At 36.8% G+C, this 20,936-nt stretch overlaps 1 protein-coding gene across 1 annotated transcript in view; it reads left to right on the forward strand.

The window, feature by feature from the left end:
• The window catches only part of LRRC1 (leucine rich repeat containing 1), a 93,640-nt gene that overhangs the window by 17,337 nt on the left and 55,367 nt on the right, over positions 1-20,936 (forward strand). Inside the window, exons 2-4 of the mRNA XM_083348067.1 lie at positions 8,348-8,465; positions 16,515-16,593; positions 19,319-19,408. Coding sequence (XP_083204193.1) covers positions 8,348-8,465; positions 16,515-16,593; positions 19,319-19,408 — 287 coding nt within the window. The remainder of the gene's footprint in view (positions 1-8,347; positions 8,466-16,514; positions 16,594-19,318; positions 19,409-20,936) is intronic.

Genomic DNA, 20,936 nt, shown 5'->3' on the forward strand with positions numbered 1-20,936 from the left:
TTTATGAAGTGGGTTCATATAGATCTGATTTATACATCATGCTAGGAAATGATTCATTAAATAAACCGCAATTAAATAGTTTCACACAGCATGCTAAGTCAAAGCTAAACAAACAAGATTTACTTGCTGTAAAGTGTGAGTACAATCACCTTTACTATAGCAATATGAAAAAAAGGTTTGGAATAGCCCACATTGGTATGTTTAAACCTAAGAATTGGTTTCATATTTCTGAGTCACGGTTTAGCCATGATTTGTTGAATCATATTACTGTTTCATTTCATCAGCTTATTTATTGATTTAGATTTTTAAATATTTTTGTTATCCTGCCTTTATTACTTTATAAATAATTCAGGGTGATGAAAGTACCTAATACTACTTCCTTCTGTTTTCCCCACAACAACAACAACTCTGTGAAGTGAGTTGGGCTGAGAGACAGTGACTGGCCCAAAGACACCCAGCCGACTTTCATGCCTAAGATGGGACTTGAACTCCCACTCTCCCAGTTTCCAGTTTGAAGTGTTTACCGCACCAAACTGCACAGTGTGTAAATCCAGCTTAATAATTGGAAAATGTGAAGGAAGAAGGGATTCTTCCTTTTATTTTTCCCCAAAGAGGCATTACATTATAAGCTTTCTCATAAGCTTATATCAGTGTAAGCTTTTTTTTAAGGCTTTGAACTGATTATCTTAGAATGTTGCAGTAATGACAGGGTGAAAATCTTTACCCCACCATAGTTTTCTTTGTTTGAGTGGAAAAAGTTTACAAATCATTTTTTGTTACTATGTGTGCTAAACGATAAGTTGATTTGACCTTGTGAACTCTCTCTGAGTAAATGTAGTGGCTTGCTGCACTGGATGCTTGGATGTGGATGGAAAAACTCTGCTGTAATATTTTGTTTAGTTGTATAAAGAGTTGGCTGGCTCCTAAGAGTTGGCTGGATCCTAAGTAGCAAAATCAGTTTTTTTTTTAGCTTTGTGTTTGGATTGACTGGTTGGCTCCCATTTAAATGAAGAATAAAGGGCTATTTCTATTTTTGACTGACATAAAAAGTATATCTCAAAAACCATCCCTAACAATACAAGGTGTTAGAGCTTTTTTATTCTCTATATTCAACTGTCGGGTTAGAATTCAGCAGCTCATTGAAGAGAAATAACCCCTAAGGTAAGTTAGATCTACTGTTTGCATCAAATTTTCTGAATGTAAAAGCTTATTTGAGAGAGAGCTTCTTCTATCTCACAATGGTTTTTTGATAGATTCCAGAAAATGTATATGCTGGAGTAATTTTGGGAAATAGTCAATTTATAAGTACCTCTTGCAAAAGCATCAGGGTGAGATGCCCAGTAGTTTGGACCATAGAAAAGAATATTTGTAGCTCAGAGTTGAACTGCAGGTTCCTAAGAGTACAAGCCCCACTCCCTTTTGGCACTGATTATGTTACCCAGTTGGGTAATGAAACGTCTGCAAGAAAACAACTCAGCTCAGAGAGCACCAAGGACTCCAGTAGTTTGTCTCTACAGGAAATATATGGGATCTGGATCAAGAAAAGGCTTTTTTTTTTGCATTCAGCTCTAGTGATAGAAAGACAACTTTTACCTCATCTGCTATTCCAGAGCTTTTGTTAGATAGAGGTGTTAATGGAATTTCTGTTTTTATGCTATCAAGGAAGGCATTCCTTGTGGGAACATCCCATCATTCTCAGGAAAGAAAGATTATCGAACATTTTATTTCTTAGCTCCAGTGAAAGGAGGCTTTTCATACATTCCCTGACGTTTCCCTTCCCTAAACAGAAAATAGTACAAAAGATTTCTGTTTATGCTCCAAATGTTCATTTTAAGGAAAACTACACTATACTGGTTACCAGTTGTCTTCCGGGTGAGGTTCAAGGTCTTGGTGATGGTTTTTAAGTCCTTACATGGCATGGGTCCGGAATACCTCGGGGACCACCTGCTGCCGGCGTCGACTCCCCTCCGCCCTGTGCGTTCCCACAGAGAGGGCCTCCTCAGGGTGCCTCCGGTCAGAGAATGCTGGCTGGTGGCCCCCAGGGGGAGGGCCTTCTCTGTGGGCGCCCCGGCCTTATGGAATCAACTGCCGGTTGAGCTCCGGATGGCACCGGATCTTCGCTCCTTCCGGCGCGGGTTAAAGACCCATTTATTCAAACAAGCTGGCCTGGCCTGATGGGGGAATGTTAGGGTTTTAATGTTTTTTTATATTTTGATTGTTTTAATTTGGGCAATAATTTAATCCTTTTTAACTTTTGTACTTCTATTTATATGCCCTGTTCACCGCCCTGAGTCCTTCGGGAGAAGGGCGGTATAGAAATTCAATTAAATAAATAAATAAAATAAATAAATACTAAAAAGTAAAGACATTTTTTTCCACAAACCTTTTCCTTGCCTAGAAAAAGTTAACGTTTGAAATCAGTCTACTTTACTTTTAGTTTTATAACACAGAAATAATAGATCTCTGAAGCACTTAGATATGATCAAAATTCATAAATACTGAACACAAGTGCATTTCATGTCTAGTACTGTGGTAGATAGTTTTAGAATGGCTAAAATGTTAAACTGTTTTAGTTTTCTCTGCATTTGGGTGAGAGTTGGTATGCAACTTTGGGGTCCTCCTCAACTCACTTGAAGAGCAGGTGGCAGCCATGGGACATCTCCTGGTGTTCGTGGTGCCTCGTGCCTTAGACATCTCCTGTTTAGATTATTGCAGCATGTTCTACATGGGGAAGAATTCTTTGAAGAGTGCTTGGAAGCTGCAGATGGTCCAGAATGCAATACTGTGGGGCATTTTTGTCATTTCCTGTTGTGTTCATCTAACACTGATGCTCTGCAAGCTGCATTAGGAGTGGTTCAGGGGACCGGTGAGCTCTCATTGTTTCTGCTCAACCCACCAGCCCTAGCAGGGAGGCATATTCCAGGTCCTTTCCATCAAATGGGGCCATCTTGAAGGACCCATGAATTGTGCCTTTTCTGTGGCAGCATCTACCCTGTGCAACAGCATCCTTCCAGAAATCTAGATGGACTTGTTTCTGTCAGCCTTTTGTAATATTCTGAAGACTTGGCTATTTCCCTAGACATTTGGTCAAGGAGATTAGGGAAGTTCTTCTGGGAATGCAGTTTGAAGTTTATTATTTCAATCTTAGCTGCCCTAGTTACATGGTTGTTATTGTTTTGACTGCATGTGCTGCCCAGAGTCACTGTTGTGAGATGGGAGGACTTATAAATCATATTAATCGATTAAACTATTTTTAGCCATATTGTTGGTGCAAAGGAGTTTAGGCTCTAGCATCTAGCTGACTTTTGTTGATTCTGTTTTCAAGATAGGAATATTTGGAACTTCCTTCCTTCCTTCCTTCCTTCCTTCCTTCCTTCCTTCCTTCCTTCCTTCCTTCCTTCCTTCCTTCCTTCCCTTTTAAACCTCTCTGAGAAATTCCTGTTTCATTGTTTTCTTGATTTAGATATTATTTTTGAGATTAGTTGAATATCTAGACAAAATCAACTAATTTTGGAAAGCAAAGAAAGTCAGATCTGATTTGTATTTTTATGGAAGATGATTGGGAAATACTAGGATTGCAGATTAGATGGTAAGTTTAAAAAGTAGGAAGTAGGTCATAAGAAACTTTTACATTTTTGTTAAGCAAGCTGGAGGGTTGCAAGTATGAAGTCACCAGGATCTGAGCTTTTTACTTGATGGAGGCTTAATCTGATTTTGTAGTTGGGAATTGCCTTTTTGGCTTAATGCTTGCCAAGATTTTTCTTTGAGCCTGTGTGTATATTTATATCTGAATTGTAGTATGCAGTGCTAGTGCCTAAGTGTTTGGATAATGAGCAGAGTTGGTTAGTGTAAAGTCTTAAATTACAGGTTTTCCACAATTATATCTACAAAAAATCTCATTTCATAACTATTCATCAATTCAGTTGTTTGAGTTTACAGATCAGAAACAGGACCAACCCAAGATAAGAAATTTCCGTCTTCCAAGACCTTCAGTTTTAGGGAATTGTGCTGATCAGTCTTCAGACTGGCACGCTGAGAATAGTGCTGTGACTGGTCTGTATTTTGTGGTTTCAACCACTTGAGGTTAAATAAACAAAAATGGTTGAGTTTTCAGCCAAAAGACAAAAAACATAGGAAATACTTATAAGAATTAAGGCTTTTTCCCCCTACTTGAAGAACTATCAAGAGGAAGAGTTCACTGATGCTGTAATTTTCTTTTGTGTAGCGTTTGCATTGATGAATTTCTAATATATTATGAAATGTTCATGCAGTTACATAGAGTTGAAAATAGAGTAATAAGCCCCATGGACCTCCCTGATTTGCACAGCATCTCTGATGCATACTTTCCCAACTCATGCAGCACCTTTCACACATCCGCACATACCATTAATGGCCTGCATCATCAAGCACCCCTTCATTCACTCTTGCACTTGGCAGTAGCCATTTACTTGCCAGCTGGCCTTGGACTTGCAAATTCCTAATGGCTTCCCAGCAGGAATAGGGAAGCTGGCAGGAATTTGAGGGAGAGAGGAAGGGAAGGAAGAAAGGAAGGATTCTAAAGCTCCCTGTCAGTTTCCCATAAGGAAACTCAATGGGGAAGCTGGTAGGAAGTCAGAAGTCACTCTTGCTCCCACTGCTTTTTTTTGCTCACTGGTGGTCATTGTGTTTCTCTGTTCAGATAAGTTCATCTAAAATGATGATCCAACGTGGCACGGCTTGATTAATTTGTGTTAAATGAATTAAATTAAATTAATCCTTTACTTTTAAAAAGCTTCTCTTTTGCTATAACTGTTTCTCATTGCTGGGAACAGATTGAATAGAATAAGAGCTGCGGTGGCACAGTGGTTGGAATGGAGTAATGCAGGCTAACTGCCCACTCCCAGGAGTTCCGACCTGACTGGTTCAGTGTTGACTCAACCTTCCATCCTTCTGAGATCAGTAAAGTGAGGATCAAGATTGTTGGGGGCAATATAATACTACATGTTATAAACTTTATCTTCTTTCATGGATGACAGTTACCTAGTTTCTACAAGATTGAAATTGTATTTTGTTGCAAATCAGGTCAGAGACAGGGATTTATTGCATTTAAGGAGGGAAAAAGCGCATATGAACTGAGGCGCCTGTTTGCTTACTTACATGAAATCATAATCCGATGTTGGGTCTCATACTTGAGAATACAGATAGCAAATGATTGGCAGAATGTTTTTCTTGTCCTTATTAAGATTAGTAGTGGCTTGTTCCTTTGGTTAGTACTAGAATTAAGTTTTGTTTGTACTGTAAGAATATATAATTGGTAACTTGAGTGTTTCTATCCTTCCCCTGTAGATTGATAGATGATTCAACTGTCAAGAGCTGTTTTTCCCCTTAATAATTATTGTCTTTTTTATTAATAGTTACAGAACTGTTTTACACTGATCTTTTTAACTCTCTAAAATTAAAGGTTGAGATATTATTTAAAGCAATATCTTTGAGTAAATATTTGGTAATGCATTGTGCTTGCTAAAATATGCTGAACGGTATGAAGATCCTGAAATGTCTCTTTTAGCAAATGGAGAAAAAAATCCTATGATTAAGGAGATAATCGGTAGATGTAATAGCAATACAGTTATAAGAGTTGAGAATGTCTCTTTTTAAAATTTTGCTGATTATTTTAAATGGTTTGTGTTGATTAAAACTTTGATTTTAGAAAATTACAAATGGACTAAGGAGTGAAATAAATTTGAAATAACATTTTGGAATTAATTGTACGCATGCAAAAAAGCTTTTGTTTTAATTTTTTTTAAGCAAACATAATAAGAGAAGAATTGGACACTAGAAGGAACTAAAGATTATAATAATGGAGCATAATCAAACTCAGTTACAGAATAAAGCAAAATATGTTTATATTGGACAAAGAAGAATATTTTTGAACAAAAAACCCAGAAATTAATTTTAAAATTGTTTGTCTTATTGATGAACTGTTTAAAAGATGTTATGGAAGAGAAACAAGTTTTACTTGACATTATTAAATTGATTTGAAAGTTTATTTAAAAATGAAGGGCCACAAGAATGACATGGAAAAAGGTGTTATACTGGATGTGCAAAAGTAGCTGGCTGACGTCTTAATAATTAAAAGGATATACAAATAACAAACCAAGGGAGTAATCTGGAAAACATTTATATAGACACCCATCTTATAACCTACTTTGGGTGCTTCCAAAGCAAAGTTGGGAGGTTCTAGAACATTATTTGAAGGCACTAAAAAAACAAGAAGTAGAAGGAAGGAATATAAAGTTGCTTTATTTGATGAAGGTTACAATTCACATATTGTTATCATTGGTAACTCTTAATGGACTTTTGCTGACATCAGGACTGAAATGACAATGATTTGTTTATAGATAAGAGATGGGATAAGGGAAGAGGAGATCATTTATTGCATTTTAAGAAACAGTGATAAGTTACTAAAATTGCTGAAGGGGAAATCACTTGTTTATATATTTTCTTTTTTATTATATTTTTTCTACCTTTTAATTTTTTTCTATTTTTTTTTCTTTATGTCCCAGCTTATTTGAAATAAAATTTGGGGACCTATCCACCATTATGTTATCTTTATCTCTCTAAGAGAGACATTCATAGAGAGACAAGAATACATCTTTTACTCAAAGGCAACATGGGATCTGTTGCTGGCAGGTACTATAATTTTAGTTGTAAACTCTTGATGAGCTTTAAGTTCGCAGATTGCTGGTTGCACAGTAATGCTTTTCTTCATGCCTTTGGATAGTCTTAAAATCAGGCTATGAGAGTCATAATTTTGTAAAAATACTAACAGATATAATTATGCCTCTGTCTAAAAGTGTTCTTGGAGTTAGTGCGGTTTGTTTTTCATTAACAGAGAATTCAACTGGTCCCTGTTAGCACCCTGTACAAAAAATTCTTTAAGACAAATGATGCATGAGAAAAATGACAAATAAAAGTCTATCGTCTGGTTCTGTGACTCTTACGCTCTGTGTGATGAGTACCCTACTCATTGTGGGGAGATGAGTTCACATTTGTATTATTAAAGCTACATGGTGCTCCTTGTGTGGGCTGTAATAATTGAACAATGTACCATATAATTTCAAGCCTATAGGTGGTGAAAGTAGGCCTGAATCATATGTATAAAATCCAGAGATCAACTGTGTGATCTGTATCTTTGTTTGTGAGATGATATTGTCTGTGTGCGTGCACACACCATACACACATAATACCTTATCTCAATGATAGTTTAAATATGAATGTCCTAAAATTGTGTAAGTGATGTAGACATGCTGAATTGGCTGTGGGAAGGCTCTAAGAAAGGCAGGCTATAATACATTTACTTCTATGTTATTTTGCTGATTGTTTTTGGCAACTTGAGATAGCATAAGTGCCACTTAGTTTACTTAATGTATTTATTGGGTTGTAAGGTAGTTCAATAAAAAAAATACATTCTGGGCAGTATAAATAATTAAGAGATAAAGCCATTGCATCCAAAATGGCCCCATCTAGGGTCAGAGCTCTACAAGAACTCCAGCAGGCTGTGGGAGAAAATTTTAAGGACTTTTTAAATTAAGGCAAGAATGGGAGACAAGTGAGATTTCTTTTGGATGCCATTCTAAAGGAGAGGAATAGTGATGGCATTCTTTTTGGATCCCATTAGATGACACTGTCTTAATGATGGGACCAAAGACTGCTGACTTATCAGATGAAGCAGAACAAGCCGATAGGGAGATAGATGGATAAATGGCACCTTGACAGGTATGGTGGGCCTTGAAGCAGAGTACATTTTTACCCATATTTAGACTGCTACCTAAGTAACGTCTCTTTAGTTTTATTTTCTCACTTTGCCGAGCATTATATCAATGCCAAATACAGCATTACCAACATTACCTTCCCTTTTAAACACATGCTGTAAGAAATTCATTGCTTTATGGAGGTGGACTTTAGTTATACCGAAGCTCATCTATGAGAACATGTGCATACAGAGAGATGAAAATGAGTGATGATATGAATGCACATGATGGCTAGGTCACATGGCAAAATTAAAATTGTTTTTTTCCCTAGGGTCCATGAGATTTCACTGATATATGAGACTATACAAAAGGTCATGGGATAATGATACCAAAGTAGAATCTATAATATTGCCTCACATTGATCTTGGAATTGATTTGTTTCCTCTCAAGCTGAAACGGGCTGATTATGATAAATTCAATTAACAGGATAATGCTGAATGTTCATCAATGTTGGGCACTCTTCTTCGTCCTTATTAAAACTTCCTTCTTTGCAAGAAGCTCCAAAATTACCTATTTTTGTGTGCGTGTATTGAATGGAAAATTGTTTTCTTTTTCAGCCTTTTTTTCAACTTATAAAATTACGAAAACTTGGGCTTAGCGATAATGAAATCCAACGACTTCCGCCAGAGATAGCAAACTTCATGCAGCTGGTAGAACTTGATTTGTCTCGGAATGGTAAGCATGAATATATGCAAATTTATATTAGGATTGTTTTACAGCATGGTTGAAAATGAGTCACCCTTAATTATTGCATTATAGAATTAGTTGGCAAATAGGTTAATGTATCTCTTCTTACTATTCATGACCGACTTGGAAAAACAAACTATTAATGTTCAAATGAAAAGCAAACTAATGAAGGGCCTGGCTAACATAATTAGGTCCCAAGTTAGCTTGCCATGAAATTTTCCATATACATCCTTTTTCTGTTGGAATAGCTCTTAAGACTGGCCCAAGCCCTGCATTGTGACAGCCTTTTTTATGCTGGCTTAACTGTGGCATGCAGTTTGCCACCTATCCACATTATTTGAGCAACAGCAGTTACTGTGCAGGACTGGACAAGCTTTTTATGCAGTGCATTCAATAAATTCCTGGATTCACACTTTGCATAATGGGATTTTTTTTTAAAAAAGTTTTTTCTTGGTGTATGGTATTAACAAGGCCGTTGTGTTTTTTTTTTTTTGAAGTGGGGGGTGTAGTGTCTTGTTACAACTCAGGCACCTGTGAATTATTTAGTAAACACTGATAAGCATGTTGTATAAACCCAGTCATTGTCTAGATTTTGCATTATTTTGCATATTATTGTATAAGAAAAGGGGAAAGCTTATTTTAATTGATTTTTGTAGACACTATGGGATAGGGGAATTCATAGTTTAAAAGGTTTTTTTTAATTAAAGCTTGATATGAGGTTAAGAACCAACAAAAGGAAAAAATGTGGTGTCGAACATACCTTAATTCCAGAAGAGGTTAGTATTTTCATTGTCAGAGCATCATGTCTAAGAATGTTGTGGATAGACTGTATAAGCTGTATGTTTTTCATGAATATTTTGAGGGGAAAAATCGGCAGATAAATTTTGTTGGGATCATTTTAAAACATTCACAGTTGCTAAATATATTCCTGAGAATCGTATAACCAAAAGCCTACCTAGATTTTATTTAAACCAGACTTCCTCTTTATATAGTCTTTCCACATTAAAGGCTGATATCTCGTATATTTCAAGGGTGTTAGATTAGAAAACAATAATTTAAAGCAACAATGGAGGCAAGTATCCTTCTCCTGTTGTTTTTAATAACAATTGCAATCTATAAGCTAACGATTAGCATTTTATTTGATATTGGTGCCCACCTCAACCTTATTGTCACAAGCATAAAGGTTATAAATGAAGGTCTACCTTTTGAAAATCCTTGAAGGGAAGAAACTGCTCTTTAAATTCTTTACTATGACCCAGCATCTTTTTTGTCTTGGCAAGTACCCATCTAATTTTACATGCCTGTTTTTATTTTGTTTCAATGTTCTCCTTTGCACTTTGAGTTCAGAAGTATTCATTTATCACCGGGCAGACAAACTGTGGTCCTAGATCACATGTGCTTCTTATTGTCATTTGTTTATCAGATTTCTTTCCCACCTTTTGTCCAGGAGCTTACGGAATTCTTCTCTCATGCAGAATTCTCTCTTTATTTGATCCCCACAGTATCAGCCTCATGGGGCAGATGGGCCTGAGTGTAACTGGTTGGCTTAAAGTCACACAAGAAATTTCCCTGGCAGAAGACAGTTACCCCTGCGTTCTTCCTAGTCCAATTTCAGGACTGCAGCCACTACATCTAACTGTTTTTCTTGGCTTAATTTGAAAAAAAAATCCTCTGAATAACTTTATTCATTCAGAAATTTTATAAACATTAGCCCTTCTCCTGCAGCCTGATGTAAAGGGAAGATAGAAGCGACAGTACAGTTAAAGGAAGAAGATTCGGAGAATTAGTTCTCCATCGTTTGCTCATTTCAGCCCTGCCCAGAAATAGCTGGCAATAATTAGAACTATGAGAAAAATGTCCATTTTTAAAAGAAGTTGTCTTTCTCTGGCTAAGCATGAACAATCCTTACTATATTCATTATTGTGTATGGATAGCTACTGCATTTCCTTTCATGAATCACCATGAAATATGTAGCCTTGATCTTCATAACTTACCTTACACTTTCTTTAATTCCTTTTCTTTCCAAGGGTCTAAATTTGGAAACTACCTGAACAAAATTCTGGGTTTATGATAGCTGGAAGTAGGTTTTGCTAGCTGTTGTGGATATAGTGATATGTGTATTCTGGTTACAATGAAATCATCCAGTTGGTGATCTTACTGACATTTTTAAAAAAAGTTTTGTAGATATTTTACTGAAGAGACTAAAGGAGCACATTTTAAGAATTGTTGAGTAATGTGCTTGGTATTCAGCATTTGCCCTTAAAAGCTGTGGGTGCTCCATCACTGGAGATTTTTAAGAAGAGATTTGACAACCATCTGTCTGAAATGGTATAGGGTTTCCTGCTTGAGCAGGGCGTTGGAGTAGAAGACCCCCAAGGTCTCTCCCAATTCTATTATTCTGTTATTCTATTATTCTGCTATAATTTTTAATCTTTTTTTTCTGCTATAAGCCTTTTCTATTTTAGGCATTTTTAAATGTGGCCACAGTGTAATATTTCAATTTTCAGGTATATCATTATGAGCTTCTTTGTGTATTGCTTGCTGTCTTGTACTTAGAATTGCACTAATAAATTTGTCAACGAATTAGTTTCACAACAAAAATACAGTCAAGCTTCACAGATTTATTTTTCAGTATAAATGTTGGAAATATCAAAGTACATGATATTTCTTATGAACTTTACTTCCACGTTATTTGTATTTAATTAAAACTATTCTTCATTTACAGGTATTTCAGGTAGCATAATTAAGGGTGTGGTACTTAAACCAGGATATTTCTTAATATCAAAGAGAATATGTATATGTAGATATAAATCTACATATACATACAAGCATATTCACTTTGAAAACAATCAAAGTATTAATTAAATGTTCTGTGTGAAATACCACGAAGCATAGTACATAGTACTTTTTAATAGTGGATATTAGTTACTAATAGTTCTTCAAGCTTGTACCAGAAATAATTTTATATTCTACCCAGTTTGATTTCATACTTTGTGAATCTGTTACAAATTTCCACTGCCAAATGCAGATTTTCTTTTAAAAAAAAGTACTTGCAAACAAGTACTGCTTCCTTCTGAAATTAGCCCTGTTTTCATCCTTAAAAGCTGACTATTTCACATGGTGTAGCAAGGAGAATCGTTCCAAATTAGAAATGTTAATTTGATCCAGATTAATTCTAAGAAAAATATGGATTTGAGAAGTGAGAAAATCTCAGATAGAATCACATTGCCCTGAGTGTGGGACTGAAGAGAGCAGAAAAGATGTCAGTGTTTAGAACAAGCATTAACCTTTAGCTTTTAACATGACAATCTAAAGATGGAATGATGCCTATTTTTACCTAAAATATCCTGTGAGGTTAAAGGAGAAGTGTTAGTTTGGATACCATAATGAATTGACAAAGGCTTCTCTAGCTCATTGGTCTTCTGGTTGTTCCCAATTAAGTTGCAGGGTGCTGACTTGACAATACCTGCAGAATTTTTCTTTTCATTTTCTTGACATTGTATTCCAGTTCATCCTGGTCTGGAGGCTGGAAAGAGGAACCAAGCCTAAATCATCCATTCTGTGGTCTGGTTTAGATAATACTAGAAAACACAGGCCCTGTTGATTCATCTTTCCCTTCCTTCCACCCTTCCTACTTTTCTTTTCTCCCTTCATTCCTTCCTCACAGCTATACTCTTTCCTTCTCTGCCTCTCCCTCCCTCCCCTTCCTCAAATTCCTGTTGGGTTCCCCATTTACTTTGCTTGTGGGAAACTTGCAGGAAGAACGTTAATGGGGAAGCCAGCAGGAAGTTGCAAATCCAAGGCCAGCAGGCAGATAAGTACTGCTGCCAGGTTGGAGGAGAGAGTAAAGGATTATGAGATTGGCTGGGAAACATTAAAGTTGAAGATCACATGACCACAGTAATAGCACAGCAGCAGCCAGTAACATGGAAGCAACCACAACATCCCCAAATTTCATTTTCTCAGGAATAAAGGATCCTGGATTTTGGATACATAGTCCATTGGTTCAAAAATTGTTGCCCTATGATGCACTAAGGTCATGACACCAAAGTAGTATTTAGTGGTATATAGATGCCAGACCTTGTTTTCATTGGATTAACCAAGCAAAACATGTCACACTGCTTTTCTTTAAGTTCAGATTAACACACTACTTAGTTCTAGTTCAGACATTGTACCAAATCTAATCATAACAGCTTTGTGTGTTGTACAAATCAGATATTATCTCGAACCCTAATAAGCAGGCATATACATAGAATGAAGGCTACTGCTAAGCACGTTGATTTGTGCTTAGATTGTAAGCCGCCCTGAGTCTTCGGAGAAGGGCGGGATATAAATGGGATTAAAATAAAAGTCTGGAAAAAAATCCAGAATCTCTATTGCCATTATTTAAATCTATAATAGTTAGAAATCTGGGAAGAGAATCAGATGTCCACATTAGGCTCCACCTAGTGGCATTTAAGTTAGGTCCATAAGTGTAGTGGTTGTTCCAAGGATGAACTGTTATGTGTTTGACAATAAAGAGATCCATCTGTACTTAAACCTGTCTCCATCTGAAAGGAAAACATATATATTCCTTGGAAGACAGAGATATTTAGAGTGTTTGACTGTTTATATTTATGTTATATTTTTATTACGTTATGTTACGTTGCAAACTAGGAGTAATTAAAGTTGATGTATTAAAATAAATATATCGGAACATCTTAGAGCTGTCCTAATAAAGCTGTTGTGGTTAGAAGGATACTAAAATATTTCTTGCAGCCACTATGGCTTAGTTGGCCTTTTCTATATTCTAAACTACTTTTGCACAATTTCACAAAAGACTGCTACTTCTTTTCAAGGAACACTATCTCGGTTGATAATAGCCTAGCATGGGGAATTTTTCTTCCCTTCTTTTTCCTGTTCCCATTCTCTGCTTTCATTGCTTAGGATGGTAAAGAATGCAATAATCCCTGGTGAGCCATTGTGCAATTTTACTTTACAAGTTATCTAAAGTATAAATTTATGTTGGGGTTAAATCTATTTAAAAAAAATGCACCTGGGTACGGTGGGGTTTAGGTTTTGCTTATAGAAACTTTACAGGAAGTCAAGAAAGGGTGCTGGATAAGGCACATGTTTTTCCCTACCTTGGTTCAGATAACAGGTGTTTCCCTTGCCAGGTTCAATTTTGTGGGATTTTAGTGAGTCAGTGTGAAGTAGTAATGTCAGACTGTCCTCTTAGTAGACTCCCATGCTGTACTGTAGGCAGGTTTTCAGCTGTGACTGCAATTCACAATTTAGCTGTGATTCTCCCAGCATTAAGTGTATTCTTCCTGGAGAGAAACATGTGTCCTCGTATTTATAATCCTACTTGCATGGCATTTGTCACATTAGCCATGCTAACTTTTCACTTGACAGAGTGCCTGTTTCCACCATCCTGCGTCATAGAGCTTATGCTTTATAGCCTTATGGTTTAGCAGTACCAGGGTATCCACTGCCAAAGCATCTGGTCAGTCACATGTATAAATAAGAGCATTCTGTGGTGTGTAGGGGAGAAAAGGTCCTGCACATTCAAGAGAATTGAATTGATTAACTACCATCATTCTTTGACCTGGTTAGCTGGAGCACAGAATTTTATAAGCAGGTTGCACATCTATTTGACCCATACTTAATAGGACTTTTCCCCTATTACGGTACTCTAGTTAACACCCCCTCTAACTATTGGCTTTTGGAAGAGTTTGACAAAACTTTAATCCTGATACATTTACTTCCCTTAAAATTATAATTGCTAACTGAGAATAATGTGTTAAAAATTCTTGTTAGGACAAGTTGACAGTGTTCAGAATCTATTTGTTTTCTGGGAGTGAAAATTGTAAATACAAATGAAGACTTTTAAATTTATTTATTTTATTTCTTTATTAGATTTATATCAGAAAACCTAAAGGTGGCTTATAGTTTAATTGGTTTTTTTTTAATAAAAATAAGCAATCAGGATGCAAATGATATAAAATGAAGCCATGCTAAGGGGTATTTCTTTCTTTGTGATCACAATATAGACCCTGATTTCTTTGATGGAGTGCCAATAATAGGCTTAGTTACTATAGAGTTTTCTAAAGATGATCAAATTAATACATATGAAATTCTTGGAATATTTTAGACCTATGTAAAAGCTGATTTTTTTCTTAATACCACCTGTATGTGCTGACTGTGACTAGGTCCATACCATGTGTAACAAGCCACTCATGATTTAAGATGCTGCACATACCCACTCAGTTCGTTCAATAAATCATGATTAAACAAACCTCAGGTTTATGTTACATGTGAAGCAGGCCTATGAGTAACGTGAAACAAATAAACTAACTATGTTCCTCTATGATGGATGTATGGAATTCTGACTACTTATATATTAAACCTGATACAGTTAGTCTTTGACTTACAACTGGTAATTGTTTGAAGTTATGATTATGATTAATCCTAATCATAACTTCGAGCTATACAACCCAGGTTCATTGTTCTGACAATTGGACCCCTTCCATGATCACCTGAACAGAGTTTGGACACTCAGCAACACAGCCACATTTACAGCTGTTTGCAGTGTCCCACAGTCACGTGACCATGTTTTACAATGGTTTTGCAAAAAGTGGCATTTTTTGGTTTTGGCAAAACTATTCCATTGTTCATTTAACGACCATGGGGGCTGCTTAATAACCATAGAGGTAGCTTAACGACACCATGGAGATCACATGACCGACCTGTTTTATGACCACTATGAAATACAAATGTAATGGGCAGCTGCATTACGGTTGTGTGTCAACCTGTACTGCTGAATCCTAAACGGAATAGTATGCTTTTGTTGTTGTTGTTAAACCTTGATTTCCATTTATCAAGTCTATTCCATCTCTTTATTCTAAATGCTATTATGTAAAAATCATGATTCATTTGTCATTATTAAAACAAATTTATTATTACAATTAAAGAACAGCGTATTCAAAAAAATAAAACCAAAAAGGTAAAATTAATGAAATAGAATTAATACAAGACTGGCAATTTAATCCTGTTTGCCCTAGGGCAGGGGTAGGCAACCTTGGCTCTTTTATGACTCGTGGACGTCAACTAGTTGTTGCTGTGCTTTCACTGCAGTCTCACAGAATTTGGCTCCTCTGTCGGTGAAAGCAAGGTTGGAGTCCAAAATAAGATGGTTCATATAATGTTCTTCTCTCCTTTCTGGAGATGTTGCAGCAGGGATACCATGTAATTTCGGTCCAGATTCCTATACAGTTGCAGTGAAACAATAAATGTTAGATATTTTCTATTTCCTCAGACTCACATGGGTGGGTTCTGTTCTGTTAGTGCAGTGCCCCCCAATCTTTTGGGCACCAGGGACCAGTTTTGTGGAGACCAGAGGGGGCATGGTTTCATGTGCTGCCTGCATCCGGCAGATTTGGCTTCGCTGTTTGCGTGGCCTGGTTTCTGGCATGCTGCGGACCAATGCCAGTCCACGGATTGGGGGTTGGGGACCTCTGTGTTAGTGACCTTTTGATGAATCTGCCCTGCAGATGTAAGCCTATTACTGGCTTCAAAAAAGTCCTTATTCAACCTGGGAAAAGTTAATACCTGTAGGTAGTTTGTAGTTTGACAGATGCTTTTGGGCATTAGCATTCTGCTTTTATAGGAAATACCTTAATTTGGTATTTAGTATCATTCAGCTATTTTGAGGGACTGCCTTTTTTCCCTGGTCAAAAGCAAAAGAGAGAAGTAGGTCTATGGCAAGCCCAGAGCCTCTCAATCTCTAATTCATTGCTAACCCCACGGTGATAAGTAATCATGTTTCAGAATCAGTGGAACCAGGCCATTAGGAAAGAGAGTTGTCTTCAACCGATATATAGTATAATTACTAACAACCTTGCTATTACTTCTACTTTGGGCATGCTGGTCTTGAGCTTAAGCATTGTAATAGGGACTCTTTTTGGATCCGCAAGTATGGACCTTAAGCATTTGTTTTTCTGATTGCAGGAGATAATATTAGTCAGATAATTAATATCTGATTTTTCTTTCCTACAGATATTCCTGAAATCCCTGAAAGCATCTCATTTTGCAAATCATTACAGATAGCAGACTTCAGTGGAAATCCTCTTACTAGGTAATCTTCATAATTTATAGAACTATGAATCCTTTCCAAACTTTTTAAAAGTGTAAAACTGTATTTTTCGGTTTTATATATCTTTTTTCAAATAATAAGATTTGATTCCACGAAAGAAAAAAATGGTTTTTATAGTTAAATGAAGTTGCCATTGCCCCAGGAAGAATGTAATGGTATTCAGCCTTGTTAAAAAAATTGTGATGGTACTAAACTCATCAACAAAAGGAAAACATTAATTGATGAATTAATATAACCTCAACGTTGATAAGTAGAGCAGTGAAGAAAAAAAGGGGAAAGCCTCACGCCACACAGACCTGAGGACATGGCTGGAACTCACCAATGATATAGAATCCATAAAAATTCTTAGGCAGCTTTAGATGTTGTAGGGAAGCTGATAGGTGTCTCAGGATTATTATTTAATAACTTATTAGCACATGTATATAATGGTAGTTCTGAGGGATACTTTTGAGCAAAAGATAGTAAGACGTCTCAGTATTTAATTATTGGTTTGACCATGCAGTTTCCAAAAACAAAAACAACCCCCCCAACCCCATATGAAATGTTTTTTTTAAAATCCCATTTATATCCCGCCCTTCTCCGAAGACTCAGGGCGGCTTACAATCTAAGAAGCACAAATCAATGTGCTTAGCAATTTATGTTACTTTTGCTGCTGAGAATGGATTTGAGGGATGTCTACTCGCTATTTGTCATGGAGAACAAACTACAGAAAGAAAATTGGCCGGCAGATGCTACTGTATCTCTGGTGATTCAGTGTGGTGCTTCATTGCCTCCCACTCATTAAAAGTTCTCCTCTGACTGAGACAAATGGCGTAGCTCAGACAAGTTAGAATATTTCCTATTCAATCCATCTTACCAACAACTAATTGCTTCCTATTAAGTATCAAGAACAGGAGTGATAAATTAGCTCCTTGGAGACAGTATCTCATGTGGTAAGAAAGCAGTTGCAATTCATTGTTTCATAAGAAGTTATAGCCAATGCAGACAACCTGTGGCCACCAGTCCATTCTTTTTTTTCACGGTCCCTGAACCCCACGCTGATCACACTGTCAGTTTCAGGGTATACTTACCAAAAGCCCATTTCCAATTTTAGTGGAGCACTCACTAAAATAGTTATGTGCCTTTGAAAATAGGTTTGGCACACTTAAACCAAATTCTGTTTCTGAGAACTTTAATAAAAAATGTTTTTAATGCCTGAGGTGGCTCAGTGCATTTTGCATGATTGCCCAATCTATTTGGCTTACTTTTCTCTCTGCCACCTTTAATTGCAAACCCTGGTCATCAAATGGTTGTCCATCCTCGTTCTGAAAGCTGGTATTTAATATGCAGGAGTCCCAGTTTTAAAATGAGCTCTTACATAGGGCGATCAGTGTCATCATATGAAAGACCAATAAATGTTTAATGTTTGACTTTGGCTAGTCTGTTGGGATTCATTGCCATAGCGCTGCTGTATTTCAGTGAAGTAGTGATTTACTTAAAAAACATAATTTGTTCTTTATAGTGCCTTACCAACCTTTATTACATGGGTGTAGGAGAGTAGGATGCGGTGGCTCAGTGGGTTAGGACGCTGAGCTTGTCGATCAGAAGGTCGGCAGTTTGGCGGGTCGAATCCTGAGTGCCGCGTAAGAGAATGAGTGCCCGTTACTCGTCCCAGCTTCTGCCAACCTAGCAGTTCGAAAGCACGTAAAATGCAAGTAGAAAAATAGGGACCACTACGGTGGGAAGGTAACAGTGTTCCGTGCGCCTTTGGCATCTAGTCATGCCGGCCACATGACCACGGAGACGTCCTCGGACAAGCACTGGCTCTTCGGCTTTGAAACGGAGATGAGCACCGGCCCCTAGATTTAGAAACGACTAGCACCCATGTGCAGGGGAACCTTTATCTTTACCTTTAGGAGAGAATATCTGTCAGGCGCAAAGCACCAGGAATGAGATCAGGAATTGATCAGAGTAATATGTTTAATGTCTACTTGTCTATTAATAGGTATCTCACTAGATTGATGCAAGCACTGCAGAAATTACTAGATTAATACAGCAAGGCTATAAGGGCAGATCACCTTTCAGCCACTTCCTCCCCATCAGCAATTCAAGGCTAGCTAGCCTTTTCATTCCTCCCCCCAAATAAGCTCCAGATTCCATCAATATCCTTGCTTACATTGTTTTGGAAAAAAATAATTATAAGAAGAGAGTCAGTTTGGTCTGGTCTAAGCTGACCCCAGGTTCTAGTCTCTCCTTAGGCAGGCAAGCCACCTGGGTGGGCCAACTCATGTCACAGGGTTGTTATTGTGAGGGGAAGAGGAGGAGGAAGGAACGTTATGTTTAATGCCTTGAGTTATTTAAAAATAATAAAGGCAGGATGAAAGGGAAGGGAGACCATGTTGGAAAGAACAACAGCTTTTTAAAGATCCAGTTAATTCTAAATCATATATCCACAAGTATTTGTGATAAAACAAGCATGTTTTATCATATTATTAATACAGTGTAGAGTTTTCAGACTTGCTGTGGATACGTGGTCTTCATTCTATTCATGTCTCCAGGAGTGCTTGCTTCCTGCTTTCTAAACTTCCTTATAAAACCAAATATACTGTTTCCAATAAATAAACTTGAAACATTAACATTAATTGAAACATTAATGCCAGGTTTCCTTCCAGAGAACTGAATTTACCCTTTGTCATTCTCAAGGATAAGTTTTGCTTTTTCTCTATAGGTTGCCCGAAAGCTTTCCTGAACTACAGAATTTAACATGTCTCTCTGCAAATGATATCTCTCTCCAAGCGTTACCTGAAAATATTGGAAAGTAAGCTTTTTTTACTTACAGAATGTTTGAAGCCTAAAATGCATCACAAATGGGCTTTAGATATAAATTTAGATCCTTATGAATATTTCAGATAACCAAGGGCATTGTTAATAGCCTGGATTATTTACACCTGGAGTAGTGGGTCCACTAAAAATATCATGAGGAATCTCCATTTCAGCCTCAACTTACGAATGGCATCAAGCACTATTTCAATATGGAATCCTTTTCCTTTTGCCTGAGGATGGTTTTAAATATGTTCTGTTTTATATCATGAAAGACTACTGCCATTTAATAAAGATATGTAAAACATATAAGCCTAAAGAATCAAAAAATGGGAAATGTCAAAATGATAGGATGCAGATAATAGATGTCTTGCATGAAAATATAAATTTACAATTCTTCTGCATATAATTTAACATTATATAATATAATGTACATGATGGTTGGTAGAAATAGCTGCTTCACCAATTTTTCCTTGCTGTTTCAGCTGTTTCCTTTTGAAAATTTTAAATTGTACCCTAAATAGCATTCAGAACGGACACTTTGCAAAGTATGTTAGTACACGCAAATCACTTTTCCTTATAATATTAAAACAGTCACATATGCGAGTGCTTCAGAGGCTGTCAGCATGCAGGTGCAGGCACAGCTATTTCATTTGATGGTGGTACTAACTGAAGTTGTGCCAACAAGGACAGTCTCTGCAAGTATTCCAGAAAACACCATATTGCTAAGATAGTGCCACTTCCTTTGTGAAGCACGTCTTTCCTAAAATTTAGCAGAGAGCTCTTTCTTATGTTTGAAAAAACTCACCCTTTTGGCCAATATGTTTGAAGTTAGGTAACTTGTAGCACAAATTTCTCTTCTCTTATTCTTGCAGCATCTATTCTTATGAGAGACAAAAGCAGGTTCTTGTTTCAAATTGTGGTTGTTTCTTATGGAGAGAATATTTGACATCTCGAGCAGTTTTGAAAGTACTAAATTCAGCATTTAAAAGTCCAGTATAGACAGGGAAATATAACATTGTCCAACTGAATATAGTAACCCTTACATGCTGGGTGCTGCCAGAAATCAGCATGTCTTCAGTATTTCAGTTTGAGGGGCAGGAGCAAGATAGAACTAAATGTATTATTAATAAATGTCTAATATATCCCAAAGATGTCTGGCTTATTAAAAAAAATCTCTTGACACGCCATTCTGTAATGTGTATCTCTGAACCTTAGTGTTTCTGAACAGTAATATTAGACTAATTGGTTACTTTTGATGATGATTTTATTCAATTTCGCTGTCTGTTTTATTGTTCTATGTTAGAATTCCCAATCTTCAATAACTCAGATGCACTCAGAGGTGATATTTGCTAGTTGCAGGGGTTATAATTCATTGGGTACTGAGTCTGGGAACCTAGGGAAAGCTCTTTCTTTCTTTCTTTCTTTCTTTCTTTCTTTCTTTCTTTCTTTCTTTCTTTCTTTCTTTCTTCCTTCCTTCCTTCCTTCCTTCCTTCCTTCCTTCCTTCCTTCCTTCCTTCTTTCTT

The sequence above is a fragment of the Vipera ursinii genome (assembly GCF_947247035.1).
Source record: "Vipera ursinii genome assembly, chromosome: 1".
In the NCBI taxonomy this organism is placed as follows: domain Eukaryota; kingdom Metazoa; phylum Chordata; class Lepidosauria; order Squamata; family Viperidae; genus Vipera; species Vipera ursinii.